General features: G+C 34.4%; 1 protein-coding gene across 3 annotated transcripts in view; it reads right to left on the bottom strand.

Moving 5' to 3' along the window:
* The window catches only part of PAWR (pro-apoptotic WT1 regulator), a 139,751-nt gene that overhangs the window by 6,363 nt on the left and 112,805 nt on the right, over nucleotides 1–20,583 (bottom strand). For 2 of the 3 annotated variants that reach the window (XR_006709467.1, XM_045466299.1), the window contains exons 4-6: nucleotides 13,733–13,880; nucleotides 11,090–11,194; nucleotides 8,895–8,977 (exon numbers count right to left, since the gene is read on the bottom strand). Coding sequence is in view for 2 of the 3 variants with exons in the window: in XM_045466299.1 (XP_045322255.1) it covers nucleotides 8,895–8,977; nucleotides 11,090–11,194; nucleotides 13,733–13,880 (336 nt within the window). In the remaining variant the exon portion in view is untranslated. Of the gene's footprint in view, nucleotides 1–1,528; nucleotides 8,978–11,089; nucleotides 11,195–13,732; nucleotides 13,881–20,583 lie in introns of those variants that run through there. The other variant, XM_045466300.1, reaches the window with a different exon arrangement.

A 20,583-nucleotide genomic window follows, 5' to 3' on the forward strand; every position in this document is an offset into this window, starting at 1 on the left:
AATACAGTGGATGACTCTCAACTGAATCTTTATCTGAATGAACTAACAGTAAAAAGGCATTTCTGAGCTATGTAGGTAAATGTGAACACAAAGTACTACCCATGGTGGCAGCCAGGCAAAGGGGCCTTGCTAGTCACTTAATATGGGGTGGGTACTTAACTGACTGTCCCAGCTGCTAAGATCTGAATCCACCGTGGTGTTTAACAGAGGCCTGTTTCCTACAGCTGCTTCTCGCCAAAAAAGGAGCAGAGCAGGAATATATAGTCAAGCCCACTCCTGTAAGATGTGGGTCTACTCTTATGAACACGAACAGGCACCTTTGGTTTGAGGACTTTTACACCTTGCTAAAACTCTTTTTGAACTGCACTGTGGATTAAGACTTCCTGCTCAGCCATCCTTCCCGTTTTCCTTCGTAGTAGTCAAACCTGTACCAACGTCTTCCCAACCTCCCCTAGCTCCTGCTTACTTATGCGTGTTTTCAAATAGCATTGAAATTGTTAGGTGGGTTGTTTTTTAAGTGTGGTTGTTTTTTAAGTCCTTATCTAATAGAGATACTCAAATATTTATAGGTGAAATGATAGGATCACTGAAATTTAATTTTTTTTCATTTTACTTATTGTTGAAGCAGAGGGGAAGAGCAGCAAAGGGAGAGAGAGAATCCCAAGCAGGCACCATGCTAAGTGCAGAGCCCAACGTGGGGCTTGATCCCAAGACCCTGAGATCATGACCTGAGCCAAAATCAAAAGTAAGACACTCAACCAATTGAGCCACCCAGGCGCCCCTGAAATTTAACTTTAAAATACCCCAGCAAAAAAAGAAAAAAATGGGGGATAAAATAAGATTTGTAAGATATGAGTATTTTCTCAACTTTTTTGTACATCTGAAAATGTCCATAGTAAGAAATGAAAAATACCTGACTAGTGATCCTCAAAACTATTAAGGTCATCAAAAATACAAAAAGTCTAAGAAAGTGTCACAACTGAGAGGAGTATAAAGAGACATAACTCCTAAATGTAGTGGGGTATCATCGATTGGATCCTGGAACAAAGAAAAGATATGAGAGAAAACTAAGGAAATCTGAATCAAGTATGGATTTTAATAATAATGTATCAATATCGGTTCATTAACTGTGACAAATGCACTATACTAATGTAAAACATTAGTAACAAGGGAAATTGGCTGTGGGATATTTGAGTACTCTCCATACTACCTTCATAGTAATTCTGTAACCTAAAATTGCTCTAAAGTATTTAAAAAGCAGAAGAAAATAATTAAAAAATAATAAACTATCTCATCATGTAAGAAAAAAATGATTTGAAATTAATACATAATAGACTTTAAATTTTTTCTTTACTCGTTGGGATGCAACACTTGATTTCTCCTCACTGATCAATTAGCTAGAAATGCTACTGATTTTCTGAGGTCACAGAGAGTAAACTCTGAAGATTCAACCTCCCCATACGCCACTCGATAGGGTCCACACATGGAGGAAAAAAAAAAAAAAAGACAAAACCAACAAAAGCAAAACTATAAGTGATGAAACATACATTTATTTATTCCAATAAAGTTTTAAAATTTGAAAAAAAATGCATTATTGTTACCAAAACCTTTAGACAATAACAGAGATCGAGCTTAACACAGTAAAACAAAGATTTCATTCCACAGTCTCTTGGACTTAAGAATCCATTTGAGTTCCAGAGATAACACTAAACTAATGTAGTGATGTCAAGCTGCCAGTATCCATGCTGTGGCTTTTCCTGATACAGTCTTTTGCAATATAAGCAACAATGAAAAGATTCCTTTTTTTTTTTTTCAAGTTCATGTTATATTATTTATACACTGTCCAAAAAGAAACCCCCAGATCTTTATTTAAAAATAGAAATGTGCAATGCAAATCTACAAGCTTTGACCTGCATCAGAATTACCTGAAGGGCCTGTTAAAACATAGATTGCCAAGCCTCACCTCATTCAGGTGTTGGGAGTTTCTCTTTCTAATAGGTTTCTAAGTGAAGCCAATACTACTAGTATGGGGACCACACTTTGAGAATTATTAATATTTAATAGGACAATGATTACATCATAAAAGTGAATATATCACAGCATAAGTACAAAGCACTGCTTGGTGGCTTTGAGCAAATTACTCTTCCCAATCTGTAGCTTGCACAAGTTTTAAAGAAGTGAATAAAAAAGTATCACAGCACTTAACACAATGCCTGGCAAACACAGCTACTGAATTACTAATTATTTAATGTTCTTGTGTTATACTACATTAGGGTTACAGTTGTGCTCAAATTGTTAACTAAGTGAGTCACTATGCTTAGCAGAACCTCTTAAGCCTTAAGCCGTACACTGATCTTAAAGGAGCTGCAAGAAACAAAAGGCACTTTTAGGCCCCCTATGACAATCATTTAGCATTTCCAAAATGTCCATTCACTCATCCCATTACAATTTTCACTGATTCACTTTAAAGAGTGAGGTTAATGTGACAGTTACTGGCATAATTTTACTTTAAATTATTGATGTTGTTCATTGTTCCAAATCATCCACACATGAGTCTCAATTTTCTACAGAAAACTAGTAATTTTCCAACTTTCTTTAACACTACATATCAAACAAATGCATTTTTACCAAAAGTGATTTTCTGGTTCTTAAAAGAAAATGGAATTTCCTATGGCTCTGATAGCTTTGGTTATACTCCTGTACTACAAGAATGATAAATCAGATGCCTATTAATTTTTCTTAATAATTTGTTTCCATAAAGCTAAGATGTCCACAGATGACATCATGTACCTTTGTTTAACCACAGTAAATAGTTCACATTTTAAAGGAACGCAAATATTTCTCTAGATATAAACCTGTAACATAAAGGCTGTGGATTTCATGTCCCATGATATGTCTAAACAGAAAAGCAACTGCTTGTATATGTGTTAAGACTATAACTTATACTGAATAATTCTGCACATTTTAATGTGAATAACACAAAATTCTTATTTTGCTTTTCTTTCACATGTGTAAAGTCGAAGTCCAATCTACTTTTACTAACTGGTTCATATTAATTTTTTCATATTTCTCATCTATGATATCAAGTAGGTAGTTTCTTCCTTTATTAAATGCATCTTTATTCAGCCACACAAGTTTTTTGAAAGTGAAGAATAAAACTGTGCATTTTGCATTTTGTCCAGTATTAAAAGGGAAGTTTTGCCTTCTAGCTTCCTTTTCAACGTTATCTGGTTAGACATCAAAATAAAATGGATTGTAAAGGATATTATAACCAGTCCTATCTCTTTAACATGAAGGTCCAACATCATATAAATTATTTCCAAGAAGTTGGCCAGGAAGAAAAGGTACCTAACCTATTGTAGAGGTGAAAAGAAAAACCAGACACATGAGATTAGTATATTGGTAGTATACAGCTACTGACAGAATTGTGTGCATGCACAGAGTGAATCCAGAAGAAAAAAAATAGGGATTTGATGAAGTCTAAGATAAGGGCTTCCAGATACAATTAAGACTAAAAGGTCTTGCAAATTTTTTCAATAGGCTTGCTAATGGAGTAGGTTCTTATATAAGGACTTGAGACATTATCTAAACAGTCTGACTGAAGGATGCTTGTTCACTTGTTAGACATGTATGACATTACTGACAAGATTAATTTAGAGTTCTAGAAGTAAAGAAGACTGATTAGCTTGTGCAGGTGTATGAAGAATGACACATTAGCAAAAGGTTATGTAAACCATTTACTCAAAAAACAAAGACCAGATTTTTACATTCCCAGACCCCTACTTATCTTTTTCAAACTATGAAGGGCCTGAAATTCTTTGAACACCATCAGATTTAGTTGGGAACAGCTCCAATTTTGAATTAAGGAATTATTCGTGTAGTTTTAAAACACAATTAAAAATTTTCAATCAGATTGAACATTTGTACACTTCCTCACTTATTCAAGAAGTCCCACCATTAATGTATACAGATCTTATCAACACTGCATTTTTGTTTTTTAAAACATTATTCTTTCTACAATAATATATACTAAAGATTTAAAAGTACTGCATACTCTTTCGGTAAGAGGTACACAAGTTAATTAGAATATTTGCATTATCCCTTAACTTCAAAAATAAAACTGATGGTCAGAGTTTTACTGATAGTTCAGGAATAAAAACATAATTAGTGTTGAAAAATAAATGAAAATTTATTTTTTCATTGAGTATTTATTAAGAATGAATCTATATCGTTGACTACTCCATAACAAAACCTATGCAATGGGAATTATGAAAGCTCCCTACACAGTATTAACGTAGTCAATAAATTATCTAGGTGTTTTCCTCAAATGTTTAATTACCTGAATTAACTGATTTTTCAATGAAACAATAAATTTTAGTTTTCTTATGGTTTATGCTGATAATAACAGCCATCTGATACTTAAACTTAGAAGAAAAACATAATAAAAACCCTGAATAAAATAGGCAGATGTCAAAAAAAAAAAATTCACCAAAAAAGGTAATATACATTTATTAGGCATCCAGAGAGAGATTCAAGACAAAACAGGCACATAATCGGTGTCCATCGAGGGATCATCACTAACATTCTATTATTACCGAAGCAGTATGTGCCTGTATGTGAACTTGTTAGATGTAAATGTCTTAAAACAACCTAATCAATAATGTATAGAGAGCATACCATTAACAGGTTGGTGAATCTGAAATGCACTGAACTGTTTCTACTTTATTACTGCTATAAATTCCTTAACAGTGTTCTTTTCATAAAGCACAATTACCTAAATGAAATATGGTAAGATACTTCCCAATATACATCAGGTCTTCCAATCCACCATTCAGTAAATGCTGCAGCAAATTAAATGGTACCTATTACTAGACCTAAAAGACAATGGCTAGATAATTAATACCAAAAATACACTTTTGAATTAACTATTTAGATTAGACCAACTAATGCTAATTAAGATTGTATTCTGTGCTATTGACACATACTACATAGGTTGTACACTGCTAAATGGAAAGGCTGGTCCATGTCCCTTTTTAAAAAACCTCTATAATAACTATAATGATATACCTAGTAGACTACTAAATACTTGCCAGAAGAACAGATATGAAAATTTAATGTATTTATACTCCTCATCCATAGTCCTCTCACATACTCACACGTAATTATTTTTAGAATGGGGATATGATTTTAACATGCTGTAACTGTCCAGCTAAGTAAAATAAAAAACAAAAAAACAAACAAACAAACAAACAAAAACAATATGGGCTCAGGTTTTCTTGGGTAGTTTTTCAAATCTTAATACTGAGAATGAAACTAACTTCTATACATCAGCGAGAAATTTAACAAAAGGCGGGAAGGCACCTGATGAGCAAGAAGTTTGTTGTCTATTGGTATTATGCTTTCAGTTTAGTAGAACAACAAAAGTGGCACTAGTTCTCAGACAAGTAACACAAATTACAATGCTGGTTGATGGGATGCCCTTTCCTTAAGAGAGTGAGCACAGTTCCAAAGCAAAGGAAGTCAAGCTTACTGTTACATATTAGGAATGGTTCAGATACAATAGAAGAATGTTTAGCACTGACTTTGACATGTTATTTTAAAGTTCTGATTCCTGAATGCTAGTTCCTTCTCACTTACTACTGCTCCCAATGAAAAGCTGGTGTGTTGGTTTCTTTTACTACAAAATGAAAATATATGCCTGAATCTTGTAACAGGCTATTAACAAAACCATGAACAGTTATTAAGGGCCGATACTGCATGGAACTTAACTAAGCACTGACTCAATATTATAAAACTATAAAAAAGATAGTCCATGTGTACATATGACTATTGTCTAGAACACCAGATCAATGATCAAACCCAAAGTCTTTCCTGTTTCGTATTACAATGTTGAACATATGGGCATGTCTATTATACTGACTTGTATTGTTTTCAACAAAGTATTAATGGACTCAAATGTTACATTTTAATTTCTAATTATAAAAATCCAGATTAACTGTGAAACTATAAGTGACTTATAATTGAGGTAGGTTTTTCACCGTAAGAATACATTGTTTTAATAACCACAATTAAAAAGTTACTTTAAAATAAAAAGAATACATTGATTCATGTATCTGCCCCGATACCTAATTTTCTATGTTTTAAACTGTTTGAGCCGGTGTAACAGTGCTAATCTCTAGATTTAGTAAATTCCCTTAGAAATACACAAAATGCCACCCTCTTCCCCTCTAAAGGCAACTGTAGTGCAATAAAATTAATGACAATTCTAGAAGAATGAAATGGAGATTACTTTGTAAGCCTTAATACATGTCAGAAATCAGGGAGATAAGTCATGTTTATTTTAGTTAATAAACTTACTGTTTTGAAAATAAGATCATAAACACATTAAAACTTTGAATATGCTTTATTATGCCATAAATTCCCAGGAAATAGAAGAAATATAATTTCTGAATGGAACTAATAATTTCACAAATACTAGCACTTTATTGTCAACAGCCAAGTTTTCTAAAGTAGTGCACATGTATTTAAAGTTAACCTTTTTAAAATCTCAATGCTTTTTTTTAATCTCAATGCTTTTTATAAATTTTAAAAGGAAATTATAGCAGATCCTACTTATTTTTTCACTATTCAGTGTAAAAATCTATGTGTGATATAAATAAACATTTTAAGAACAGGGGGAAGGACTGCATGTGAATTGCTTCGCCTAAGCTGTTAGGCTCCTGTACTAGGTACCATTATGTAAAATATCATTGTTGAAATTTTTCCTAATAAACTGAAGGAAAATTTTTAAAATACCTCACTCTTTAAAAACATCAATAACTGGTATAAGTTCAAAAAGGAAAATGAAATATTCCTTTACTTACATATGGACTAAATAGAAATTTAAAATAATTTACTGAAAAACCAGCACACTAATATATTTTACGGTGATACTGACAGCATTTTCACAGCATCCAAAACTTCGATGCAAAACTAGGTAATACCAGTATTTCCGCCACATACGGAAGGGTAACTGAAGGGAGAGGAGCGTGCCTCACAGCCAAGGCAGTGACTGAGCCTGGCGTACCACTCTGACACATGGGCAGCAGGTGGCTGTTCCCAGGCTGGGTAATGTTCTCCAAAATGATGTCCTTATGTAGTAATTCTGCAACTATATCAAGCTTGGTAATCTAACATTGACCTTTTTGGTAAATATATATAGACATATGAAAACTTCCCCAGGGGCCAGATAAATTATTAAATAAACTAAAAGGAAACAAAATGCTAGTAGCTAACATACGTTAATTCTAGGGTATCAGTGGAAGATATAGGAGGATATAGACAGCAGCTATTTCCAAACCTAGGTTATGATCAGAATCATCAGATGGTGAGCTTTAAAAATTCTGTCCAGGCTCTCAACCTAAATCTAGCTAGAAATTACAGCCAGGGAATTCTTTGTAAGCAACCCAAGTGATCCTGATGATTAGCCAAGGTTGAAACTTCTCAAGTGAGAAGCCAATCTAAGTAACCACAAGGAGTTTTAAAATTCAAAATTTACTCTACATTTTGTCCAACTGTTTCACTTCCCTATTTTTCTAATAGTCAATAATGAAGGAAATTGGCAAGTGAAGAAAAAGAGTCAGCAGGGTACCCAAAATGGGTTTTACTATGTTTAACTGGACAAAAGGATTATCTGTATACGGTTTACAATTCAACTATCAGACAGACAGACATTTCTTAACGTTAACATATTTTAAAAGAGGGCGTTTCCTTACTCAGCATGAAAATATAATATAAAACAACTCTAAACATTAATAATATTTAATAGAAAATTTGTATAATTCTTCAAAATTTTTAAAAATTGTTTTTAAAAATCCAATGTTGGGAAGAAAATCCCTTAAATTTGAGGTAGGGGAATAATTCTTTCACATGAGACCACTGTATCACAGTGTTATTCTCCGAGTTAGAAATAAGGAAAGTATTTTGGTACTATTTTTGTTTATGTACTGTTTTGTAAATATAAGTATAAATGTTTTTGTGGATAAATATTTTGGTTTTTATTTAATGCAAATGATAATTAAAAATATGGATTATTTTTTATACATTGAAATTGTACACACTCTCCAGGACTGATGAATAAACAACTTTTTAATATCCCATGTTCACTTATAAACCTTGAAATAATAAAAAACGTAGGACCTACCCAAGAAATTTTATAATGAAATCGTAAAATTGTATGTTTTTCAGAAGTGATTTAAATTTGTTTTCAACATTCAGATACAAAACTGTGTATTTTAATGTACTGCAGCACAATTCAAGTATTCTCTAACATTTTTTCTTTAGCCAACTAGTCATGGTATTAAGTGACTTTTCCTAACAGCTTTCCTTTTTAAAGATGACCATTACACAAAACGGTGTGACACTCTCTAAATTGCTGAAAATAAGTTGAAAGAAAAAATGACAGTAGAAAAGAGTTTATGAGTGAATCAACAACACATAAAAGTTTGCACACATCAGTAATAAGGCATTTGCAGGTAACTCCCCAAAAGTATGTGAATTCATGTAAACAAAGACCATGTATATTCCTTCAGGGAGAAAACACACTACCATAGATAAAATTTTTTCAAATGGTTGTGACTTTAAACCATATATTATTTGAATACCACACAAAACCAAAAGAGGCATAACCTGCCATTTTAATAACTGAAAGATGTTACTGAATTGTGAAATTGAAGGTTGATACTCTTATGAAATAATGAAAAAGAAGTATCTTGAAAATAAACATCCACTGTTTTCTAGAAATAAATATACATACTTAATGTATTGCAGCATAGGAATATTATCCTAGCATTAACCATAACATTCAATCAGTAGTTCTAAAATATTTTTTCCACACTGGGACTTGAATCTTCTACCTTGTTAGCTGACCAACAACTTTCAAAAGAGTTTTATTTTCTTGCTTTAGTTGTTCATTTTCATCTTCTATGTCATCTAGATCCTTAAGGAAACAAGAAAAAAAAATAAAATATGAGTTTTAAATACTTAAAAATATTCTAAAGTGATAAAAACACTTAAAAATACAAAGAAAATTCACACAAGCATTTAATTTGGAAAGAAGGGTAAGTTCTGAAAACCACTTTAGATGGAATATGCCCCACCTGACGGCAGCACCCACTACTCAATTCCTCATTATTATCATGATAACATGCATCATCTCTTGCCAGATTTTTCAGTTTTTCAAGAGAAGCCAAAAATCAGAATTCTTTAGCTGTGAATCTTAACCTATCTCCCCTTCCCCCAAATTGAGGGCTGAACAAAATACATGTGTGGGCAATATGAGGTTCAGGGCTTCAAACTGCAGCCTGTGTCAAATGAAGCAGAAGATTGAGGTACAAGTTCTGAATGTACTCCTACCATCTTGTACAATCTTTAACAAGGATGTCTCTTGTGGGGTGGGAATCTGGGGAAGCGACAGAAGGAAGGCATACAGAAAAGGAACTCTGGAGCATATACAGTTGATCTGATTCAATTCAGCTTAGGCTTCTCTACATTTTGTTTGAGGAAAGGTTTTAGAGCTTAAAAAAAATGAAAGCCAGTAAACTAATAACTCTCAAGTTTTAAAGTTATATGATTCCAGGTCTATGTTCCCTATATGAATCCTAGTACCCAGGCATACAACAAATTTGGTAAATATGAGGATAATTCCCTCTAAGTTTTAATGAGAAGAAACTTTTTCAAGGCAGAATGTTTACTGAGGGTCGTAAAGGCACATATTTTTAGATTTATCCTTCTAATTCAAAAATCTAAAACTTGGAGCCATCAATTTAAACTATAAATGTGCTACTGAATAGCAGCACTCTGATATCCAGTATACTGTCTTTGGACAATTAGGTAAACGATTTTAAAATGCGCAAAAACAGAATCTGTATTTACTCACAAACTAAATGAATGATATTGGGAACCTTAACTGTTGAAAACAACAATAAATACACAGGATTCACAAAATCACTACAACTGAGACCTGCTTAAAATTTAGAATTAAATAATAAAATACATTTCTGTATTATTACTAGATTATAAACTCTGAAGAGCAGGTGTTTTAATTATTCTTTCTAATGTACATAGTGCCTAAGAAAATGCTAATACACACAGACATCAAAAATATTTTCACATTTTATTAAGTCATATTCCAAAACCAACAGAGGACCGCCTGTGTTCTAAACCAAGATGAAAGGCTATCTACAAGAATGGAAGAGCTTACTTAGAATTAGGAATATGGGATACCTGCTGTCAAATACTATCTCAGCTGATTACTATGTGATCACCACATATGACCTTGAGCAAGTTAAACTCAAGTTTCTCAGTGTCCTCATCTACCACCTGTAGTTAATGCCTCAGAGCTTTATTAGAATGGGTCTGCACATAATGAAGCATCTTTAGTTTCTCTTCTTTCATTGTTAGAGTTAAGACTGATTAGGAATCTATTCCTTTTTTCCCTGAAGCAAACTTATTTCTTTCCTCCATCTTACCTAAAGCTTTCCAAAATGCAAAACATTGGTATCTCTTCTCATCACTATTACCTAAGTATGGCCTAGCAGTAATACCTGATTCTTAAGCAAAAAGTAAATTCTAGGGCTGAAAACAAGAAAAAGCAACAAACAGTACTAATTGAGACCTTGAGGTAACCCTAAACCTAAACTAAGAGATACCTCTATATAACTGGAGGGAAAAGGTGGTGAAAATTTACACAAAGACATCTGGAGTTTCTATGTCAAGAAAGTAGCAAGTTTAATTCTTCACTGAGGCAACTATGTGCCAACACCCTTTTTGATGTGTGGTGGTGACCAAGCCTCTCACCTCCAGACTAACAAAACACTGAACAAATCTGTTCATCAGTCCATCACCCAAAGAATAGTATTAACTGAATACAACTGATAACTGGCCAGAGGAAATCCACTTATAGAATGAAATGGTGGTTCTTATTACCACAAATTACCATTTCATTATCAAAATAATGAATTTAAATAATCTTTTCATCTATATGTATTTTCACCCAATTGCCGGGAAAAATAAAAAAGAAACCATACAAGTGAAATGTGTGAATACTCACTCTATTTAACAAATCAATTTCTTCCTTGAGCTTTCCAATCATTTCCTCTTTATCTTGCATTAGTCTCACAAGTCTTAAGTTTTCTTGTCTTTCTCTTACTACTTCCTGGTAGATATAATTACAAAGCATTAATTGGGAAGTAACTGGTTGCTTTTAACCTTAAATGACACCTATCTGCCACGTCTGATGAAGTACCTTAGATATATGAAGATTTCCAACGCATTTCTTAAGTCACTTGCTAAGGGAGGGAATAACCCATCCAGGAAAGACCCAAAGAATGAGAGGAATACAGTTGTGTATTTCTGGTTAAATCTATATTTACACAATTCTTTAACACATACTAATAACCCAATGACTTACCCTCTTTAGTTTATCACCACCCTTAGTAATGAAATACCTTATTTTTTTTAATGGATAACATCCTGCTTGAGGAAATTCAAGCTTTTTATTTGAAATACAGGGATTTCAAAATTTTTTTATTGTTTATTTTATTTTTAAGAGAGAGACAGACAGAGTGTGAGCTGGGGAGGGGCAGAAAGACAGGGAGACAGACTCCAAAGCAGGCTCCAGGCTCCGAGGTGTCAGTACAGAGCCAGCAGATGCGGGGCTCGAACTCATGAACCATGAGATCCATGACCTGAACTGAAGTCAGAGGCTTAACCAAATGAGCTACCCAGGAGCCCCCAAAATACAAAGTTTAAGAAAAGGAGATGGTTTCATGGAAAGTTCTAAACAGAAAAATAATCGTCTTCAATTTTACTTGTGGCTCTGCCAGTTAATGGGTAAAATAAAAGACCTGAAACAGATGACTGGTTTTTAAACTTTTCTTCTTTAAAAAATGTAACACCTTTTTCTTTTTTTTAAAAAAATTTTTTTTCAACGTTTATTTATTTTTGGGACAGAGAGAGACAGAGCATGAACGGGGGAGGGGCAGAGAGAGAGGGAGACACAGAATCAGAAACAGGCTCCAGGCTCCGAGCCATCAGCCCAGAGCCCGACACGGGGCTCGAACTCCCGGACCGCGAGATCGTGACCTGGCTGAAGTCGGACGCTTAACCGACTGCGCCACCCAGGTGCCCCTGTAACACCTTTTTCAAAGAAATACTATTTAGAATCCAGGTCCTTGGGGGCGCCTGGGTGGCTCAGTCGGTTAAGCTTCCGACTTCGGCTCAGGTCATGATCTCGCGGTCTGTGGGTTCGATCCCCGCGTCGGGCTCTGTGCTGACAGCTCAGAGCCTGGAGCCTGCTTCTGATTCTGTGTCTCCCTCTCTCTCTCTGACCCTCCCCCATTCATGCTCTGTCTCTCTCTGTCTCAAAAATAAATAAACATTAAAAAAAAAAAATTTAGAATCCAGGTCCTTGGGCTGGGTTGACTACTTTGGGGGCAAAAGGAAAGCAGAACTGGAAAACGTCTGAGAATTTAACTTCTTTCCTACTAACCCTTAGAAAAAGCAGTCAGCCGGCCTCATTAATCAGAGGCTGCCAAATTACTAGCAACTGTATCCAAACTCCTGTGGAACTTTAAAAACCTTTCTAAAGAAACCCTTGAAACCTATGAGACTAGATGTGTTCCTTGAAATTTTCATTTGTTATTTTTTTAATGTTTATTTATGTATTTTTGAGACAGAGAGAGACAGAGTGTTAGTGGGGGAGGGGAAGACAGTGAGGGAGACAAAGAATCAAAGCAGGCTCCAGCCTCTGAGCTGTCAGCACAGAACCCGATGCAGGGCTCAAACTCACGAACCATGAGATCATGACCCAAGCCGAAGTGGGACATTTAACTGACTGAGCCACCTAGGCACTCCTTAGAAGTTTTTTACTTAAACCCACAGAAACTGGTATCAAAGTTGAGATGTGAACTATAAACGATCATAATGCTATAAAATTTTTTTTTTCATTAAATTTCTGCTTAAAATAATCTTTATATCACAGGGAATAATTTCAACTCAGCAAAAACCATATTTTCAACAATCAGAAAGTAATTCAGGACCATTATCAATTTTATGGGCTAAATGTCTACAGGAAAAGACCTGAGATCATATGGTTAATAAATTTATACCAATGTGCATCTGACTTGTTTTCAAAGATACTTCTGAACAGGTTTATTCTGACAATTGTTTCAAACACCAAAGATGGTTCTAGGCTTTAACCAGAACCCAGAAGAAAGTCTACATATGATAAACTGTACAGATAATATAATACACACAGTAGTATATATTGTCAGCATAGACATAACATTTTGAAGACAAAGACTGTCTTTAATATATTAGAGGTAACCCTTGGCAGAATGGGAGTGTCAATTAAATATTAAGGAATACAAGAATTGGCTCCATTTCTAAAAGTTTTAACATCAACAGCATTGAATAGGAAAGTATTAAGGGAATCAGAAAATGCCTAACCACTAATGCATCTGGAAAATATATATTTAAGACAGTAGTTCAATGCTGCTACTTGACTATATATGGAAATACCAATTAACACTAATGATATCTTCCACTAGTGCCTCTCATTCTTTTCACTTTGTTGGCACTCTGTCTCACACAAATTTCAGATTATTTTCAAATGCTATGAAAGTTAAAAAAAAAAAAAGGAATCTCAATAGCATATTAATTTTATCAATCTTAAATAATTTGTAATTCATACCTTTTCAAGATCTTCAATTTTCTTTTCCAACATGCTACTTGAGACCAAATTACCTGAAGCATTTGCATCCCTATTATATCTGCTGAACCCACTTCTATCTGTTCGGGGATATCTACTTGAGACATCTTCTTCAGAGGCAGTAGTTGTGCTGTGGAAATAAAAAGCTGTATTTTATAAAAGAATCTAACACTCAGCAAGAAAAATGCCAAGAATATTTTCTATTCACCATAAATAATTACCACTCCCCAAGAATACGTGGTCATAGTAGCCAACTCATATATAACTAAAGAAGTTAATCATTATTCCAACACATTGGAAAAAAAAAAAAAAAGGTTAATTCTTTTGACCACTATCTACTGAGTAGCTGCTAAGTACCAGACACTGTTCTGGGTACTAAAGATGTAACAGCAAACAAAGACATGGCCTCTGCCGAAATTTCAGGGAGCTTTCAGTTTAGCAGGGAATATAACCAATTATCATAAAGCAAGATGACCAACACAGTAAGTGTCTGGTATTAGGAGAACAATGACAGGAGACTTAATGAAGACTACCTGTGGTAAAAAAAAAAAAAAAAAAAAAAAAAAAAAAAAAAAAAAAAACACACACACTTTGTTTTTCCTTTTTTCTTTCTTTTTTCTAAATTCCAAATCATCATGGACCAATACTTTCATAAGATCAAATAAAAATGAACTAGTGGAAAAATAAAAGTAAAAAAAAAAGGCCATATAAAATACAAGTCCAATGTTTTATTAGCCACACTCATTAAATTATATTTCAATAATATATTTAGACTGAACAGAAAAAAGAATCACAAAAAATCGTGTATTTTCATTGAAGTATGCATATAGGCAATCATAGGAAAGTTATCACACTAATAACTTTCATCATTTCATAACTCTAATTTAACCCAAAGTGATGCGTGAAATAGCAACTCTTCATATTAAATACCAATTCACAGTCTCTGAACTAATAGCATATATGCTAATATTTAAAGTTTTTAATGCAATATGAGGTTGCTTGTTTTTTGTATTAGTTATCTATTACTGCATTAAAAATTACACCAAAACCTAATGGCTTAAGACAACACACACTAACAATCTCACAATTAATTTCTGTTGGTCAGGAATCTGGAAGCAGTTTAGCTGGGTGGTTATGTTTCGAGGTCTTTTGCGAGGTTTCTGTCAGGGCTACAGTCATCTGAAGGCCTGACTGGGCTAGAGAATTTGCCTTTACTCTCACTCACATGGCTGATGGCAAAAGGCCTCAGTTTCCTATTGGTTGTTGACCAAAAGCCTCAGTTCCTCAGCAGGTAGGCCTCTCCACTGGGCTGTTTACAACATGGCAGCTGGCTTCCAGAGAGAAAGGAACATGGCAACCAAGACAGACACTGCAGTATCTGCTATGACCTAATCTTAGAAGTGACATACTATCACATCACCCCTCTACTGCAGGAAGGGGATTACAAAGATGTAAATACCAGGAGGTAGGGCATCCTGGGAGCTCTCTCAGAAGCTGGTTACCACGAAGCTAACTGACCTGTTCTAGGTTAAATTGATGACAATGCTACCCACAAGGGACAAGATATATCTAAACTACTTCTGTGTTTTGTTTCAATAGCATTCATAACAGGAAACCTGGTTTCATAGATGTATGTTGACAGGAACAGAAGATACTTTAAAGCGATTTCAGCTCAAGATACTAATTTTTAACTTTCACCCCAAATCCAGAAAATTATGCTTTTTAAACTCTGTCTTTAATCGTTCATTGGTAGCCAACACCAGTAATTTATCCATCAAAATTATAGTTAAATCTGAAATAGCTTTTGATGAAAAAAATGGATTCCTGATCTATTAATTTCCTATGTGTGGGTTTTCTTTTAATAAAAAAATTTTAAGTGCGTCTTACCAAATTTGTAAGGTATTTGATTTTAACATTTTATAAAATGTGCACTACAAAACTCATCACTACTTTACTGATAATTGTTACTATACTGTAAAACCCATAACAATTTGTGGAAACTTTCTCCCAAAATTCCTAACTTTCATTTTTGTCCTATGATATTATATAACATTAAAAACATCTGACACAGTTTCCTTGCATGGAAGGCTAAGATCATTTTTAAAAAAGAATAAAGCTATCAGGCAAATAAGTCTAATTCGCATATTTACAAAGCTGGGGACCAAAATGGTTGCTTATCTTGCGAAAACATGAAGCATTCTTCCCAAAGTTCAAGTACTTTTATCTGAAAATTTCCCTTTGAAAATTATTATATACCTTAGCACACAGTAACAGTTAACTAGTTCAGCTTCCAAACCATCAGTTTTTTTAAATATCAAAAATTACAATTCATACTTTAAGTGAACTACTGTTAATTTAGCTGATATAGCACGGCTTTCTCAATGAAGGGAAGCAGGACATTGATTTACATTATGGTATGTGCTCACTTCGGCAGCACATATACTAAAATTGGAATGATTTACATTATGGCACAAGTTCCAACATTTTTTGTCACCGTCTCTCTTTAATCAGAACATACCCCTCCCCACAAAAGCAAAGCAAAACTCCAAGCCACATTTGTTGATTTGTTAACTCTTCCAAGTTTTACATGATTTAGAGTAAGTTGTGTTTGTCAGCAAGGAAGTTGAAAAATAAATTCTGCCTTCATATCACTGTCATATTAAAAATCAATGGGTCATCCAATTGTAACAAAAATTACTTTGCTATCCTTATTTGTCCAAGAGTTGGTCTTCTGTATCACTAAACTGTTCCTAAATATATCAAGCTATGGTGTTGTCAGAAAGCATTACATAAACTACCTTCCTTGCTACAGATTTATCCAACATCTCCAAGCCAACACCTTTGTCTTGTCATTTGTCTGTAGTTTTTTTTTAATGTTAGTAACATGAAATGAGACTTTAAAAGAAAGTAACAAAGCCCAATGATTCCATACGAAAACCCGAAGATCTGCTTGTGTCAGTTTCTTAACTGTAATATTTCTTTCAAATAATGCATTTGTGGTTGTGAATGTATTTATGCAATGCATATAAACGCCACTTAAGTTTTGATGGTATTAAGGCTGTGAAGCCAGCACACTGCTACAAATAGGCCACTGTGGTTTTAGCACTTCCCCACCAATTATGGCTAAAATTGAACTCAATACAGACATTCCTCGAAGACACTTTGGGTTTGGTTCCAGACCACAGTAATGAAGCAAGTATCACAATAAAGAGAGTCAAATGAAACTTTTGGTTTCCCAGTGTATATAAAGTTGTATTTACACCATAATGTAGCCTATTAAATGTACAATAACATTGTTTAAAAAAAATGTTCATACTTAAACTTAGAAATATTTTTAAAATGCTAACCATCATCTGAACTTTTAATGGAGTCATAATCTTTTTGCTAGTGGGGGGGTCCTACCTCAGTGTCATGGCTGCTGACTGATCAGGGTGGTGGCTGCTAAAGGCTGGGGTGGCTGCAGCAATTTAGCAAAATAAGGCAACAGTGAAGTCGGCTGCATTGATAGGACTCTTCCCTTCATGAACAATTTCTCGGTAGCATGCAATGCTGTTTAATAGCATTTTACCCACAGTAGAATTTCTTTCAAAATTGGGAGTCTAAGCTCTCAAACCCGGCCAACACTTTAGCAACTAAGTTTATGTATTATCTAAATCCTTTGTTGTGCTTTCAACAATCCTCACAGCATCTTCACCAGGAGTGAAGACGTAAAAACCCATCTCAAGAAACCATTTTTCTCTGCTCATCCGTAAGAAGCAACTCCTCATCCAGTAAAGTTCTATCATGAGATTTCAACATCTCAAGTCACATCTTCAGGCTTCATTTCTAATTCTAGTTCTCTTTTATTTCTACCACATCTGCAGTTACTTCCTTCCTCCACTGGTCTTGAACCTTCAAATTGTAAAAAACAAAAACAAAAACAAAAAACAACACAGTAACTACAAAGTACAATAAGCAAAGTGCAATAAAACAAGGTTTGCCTGTGTAGAGAACTAATGCTTCCCAACAAAACTAGCACAAACTCTTTCGGTCTGTAACTCTCTAAAATTATCATCATTTGGTTTACTACTAGTGCCACATTCAGAAAAGGTGTATCTTTTCTTATTATAAAAGTCTAGTACCTAGATTTAGATAATACAAATAAAAGAAGAAATTGAAAAGAATGAAAACGATTTTTAAACTTAGTTTCATTATACATCTACTTTTTAATTATCTCATTTATGAAAGAAGTCTGATTAAATTTAATTAAAGATTTTTTTTAATTAAAGATTTTTATTTATTTATTTATTTTCAACGTTTATTTTTATTTTTGGGACAGAGAGAGACAGAGCATGAACGGGGGAGGGGCAGAGAGAGAGAGGGAGACACAGAACCGGAAGCAGGCGCCAGGCTCTGAGCCATCAGCCCAGAGCCTGACGCGGGGCTCGAACTCACGGACCGCGAGATCGTGACCCGGCTGAAGTCGGACGCCTAACCGACTGCGCCACCCAGGTGCCCCTTTAATTAAAGATTTTTAAAGTGAATAAATCCTTGTTGTTTTTTTCAGCTCTTACACATTTTGGGTTACAAATGACTAACATAAAAATAACACACATGGAGCAAAATATACATTCTTCTCAAGTTCACATGGTACATTCACCCAGACTAACCATATTCTCGACTATAAAGCCCACCTTCACAAATTTAAAAGAATAGAAATCAGGGGCACCTGGGTGGCTCGGTCGGTTAAGCATCCGACTTCGGCTCAGGTCATGATCTCGCGGTCCGTGAGTTCGAGCCCCGCGTCGGACTCTGTGCTGACAGCTCAGAGCCTGGAGCCTGTTTCGGATTCTGTGTCTCCCTCTCTCTGACCCTCCCCCGTTCATGCTCTGTCTCTCTCTGTCTCAAAAATAAACGTTAAAAAAATTTTTTTAAAAAAATAAAAGAATAGAAATCATATAATGCCTGCTCTCAGAACACAACAGAATTAAACATGAAATTAATAGCAGAGAGATCACTGGAAAACTGTAAAATGTGTAGCGATTAATTAACAGACTTTTATTTTTTTATTTTTATTTTTTAATTTTTTTTCAACATTTATTTATTTTTGGGACAGAGAGAGACAGAGCATGAATGGGGGAGGGGCAGAGAGAGAGGGAGACACAGAATCGGAAACAGGCTCCAGGCTCTGAGCCATCAGCCCAGAGCCTGATGCGGGGCTCGAACTCACGGACCGCGAGATCGTGACCTGGCTGAAGTCGGACGCTTAACCGACTGCGCCACCCAGGCGCCCCTAACAGACTTTTAAATAACACATGAGTCAAAGAAGAAATCTTAAGAGAAATTTTTAAATGTTTTGAACTAAACAAAAATGAACCCACAGCTTAAAATTTGTGAGATACAATGAAAGCAATGCTTACACGGAAATTTGTAGCACTGAATGCATATATTAGAAAAGAAAAAAAAACCTAAAATCAATACTTTAAGTTTCTACCTTACATAACTAGAAAAGGGAGAGCAAATTAAGTCCCAAATAGGTAGAAGAAATGAAATAAGAATGAAGGCAGAAATCAGTGAAATTGAAAACAGGAAACCGATACAGAAAATCAATGAAACCAAAAACGATTTCTTTGAAAAGAGCAATAAATTCAATAGGCCTCTAGCTAGGAGAGAGGACACAGGTTATTAATATCAGAAATGAAAATGGGGACATCACTTAGAGCCCATGGACATTAAAAGGATAATAAAGAAATACTGTGAACATCTCTACCCACAAATTTGATGACCTAGGTGAAATGAGCCAATTCCTTGAAAGATATAGTCTGCTAAAACTCACACAAAAAGAAACAATGTGAATAGGCCTATATCTCTTAACGAAATTGGATCAATAATTAATAACTTTCCAAAACGGAAAGCACCAGGCCCAGGCAGGTTCACTGGTGAATCCTACACCTAACATTTAAGGAAGAATTATACCAATTCTCTCAAATGTCTTCCAGAAGACAGACGCAGAAGGAATACTTCCTAACTCATTCTGTAAGGCCAGCATTACCCTAATGCCAAAACCAGATGAAAATATCACAAGAAAACTATAGACTAATATTAATATCTCTTATGAACATACAGATGCAAAAACCCTCAACAAAATATTTATAGATAAAATTTAACACTCAAAAAATTGTATTAAGTGGAATTTATCCCAGCTATTCAAGGCTGGTTCAATATTTCAAAAATCAATTAATATAACTGACAGCTTTCCCCTAAGGTCAGGAACAAAACAGGATATCTACTCTCACCACTTTTATTCAACATAGTACTGGTGGTCTTAGCCACAGCAATCAGAGAACATAAATAAAAGTCATCCAAATTGATAAGAAGTGAAAGTCTCCTTATTTGCAGATGATATGATACTATATAGAGAAAACCCTTAAGAATCCACACAAAAAAAATACTCAAATGGATAAATGAACTGAGTAAAGTCACAGGATACAAAAATAAATGGACAGAAATCTGTTGCATTCCTATACACTAGTAATGAAGCAGCAGAAAGTAAAATTAAGACAATTCCATTTACAACTACATCAAAAACAATAAAACACCTAGGAATGAATTTAACCAAAGAGGTAAAAGATGTGTACTCTAAAAACTACAGAAAGTCAAGGTGACACAAAGAAAGACATTCCATGCTCATGAATTGGAAAAACAAATATTGTTAAAATATCTATACTGCTCAAAGCAATTTACAAACTTAATACAATCCTTATCAAAATACCAACAGCATTTTTCACAGAACTAGAACAAACAATCCTAAAATTTGTGGAACCACAAAAGACCTCAAATAGCCCAAGAAATCT

This window comes from Leopardus geoffroyi, chromosome B4 (genome assembly GCF_018350155.1).
Source record: "Leopardus geoffroyi isolate Oge1 chromosome B4, O.geoffroyi_Oge1_pat1.0, whole genome shotgun sequence".
Lineage (NCBI taxonomy): Eukaryota > Metazoa > Chordata > Mammalia > Carnivora > Felidae > Leopardus > Leopardus geoffroyi.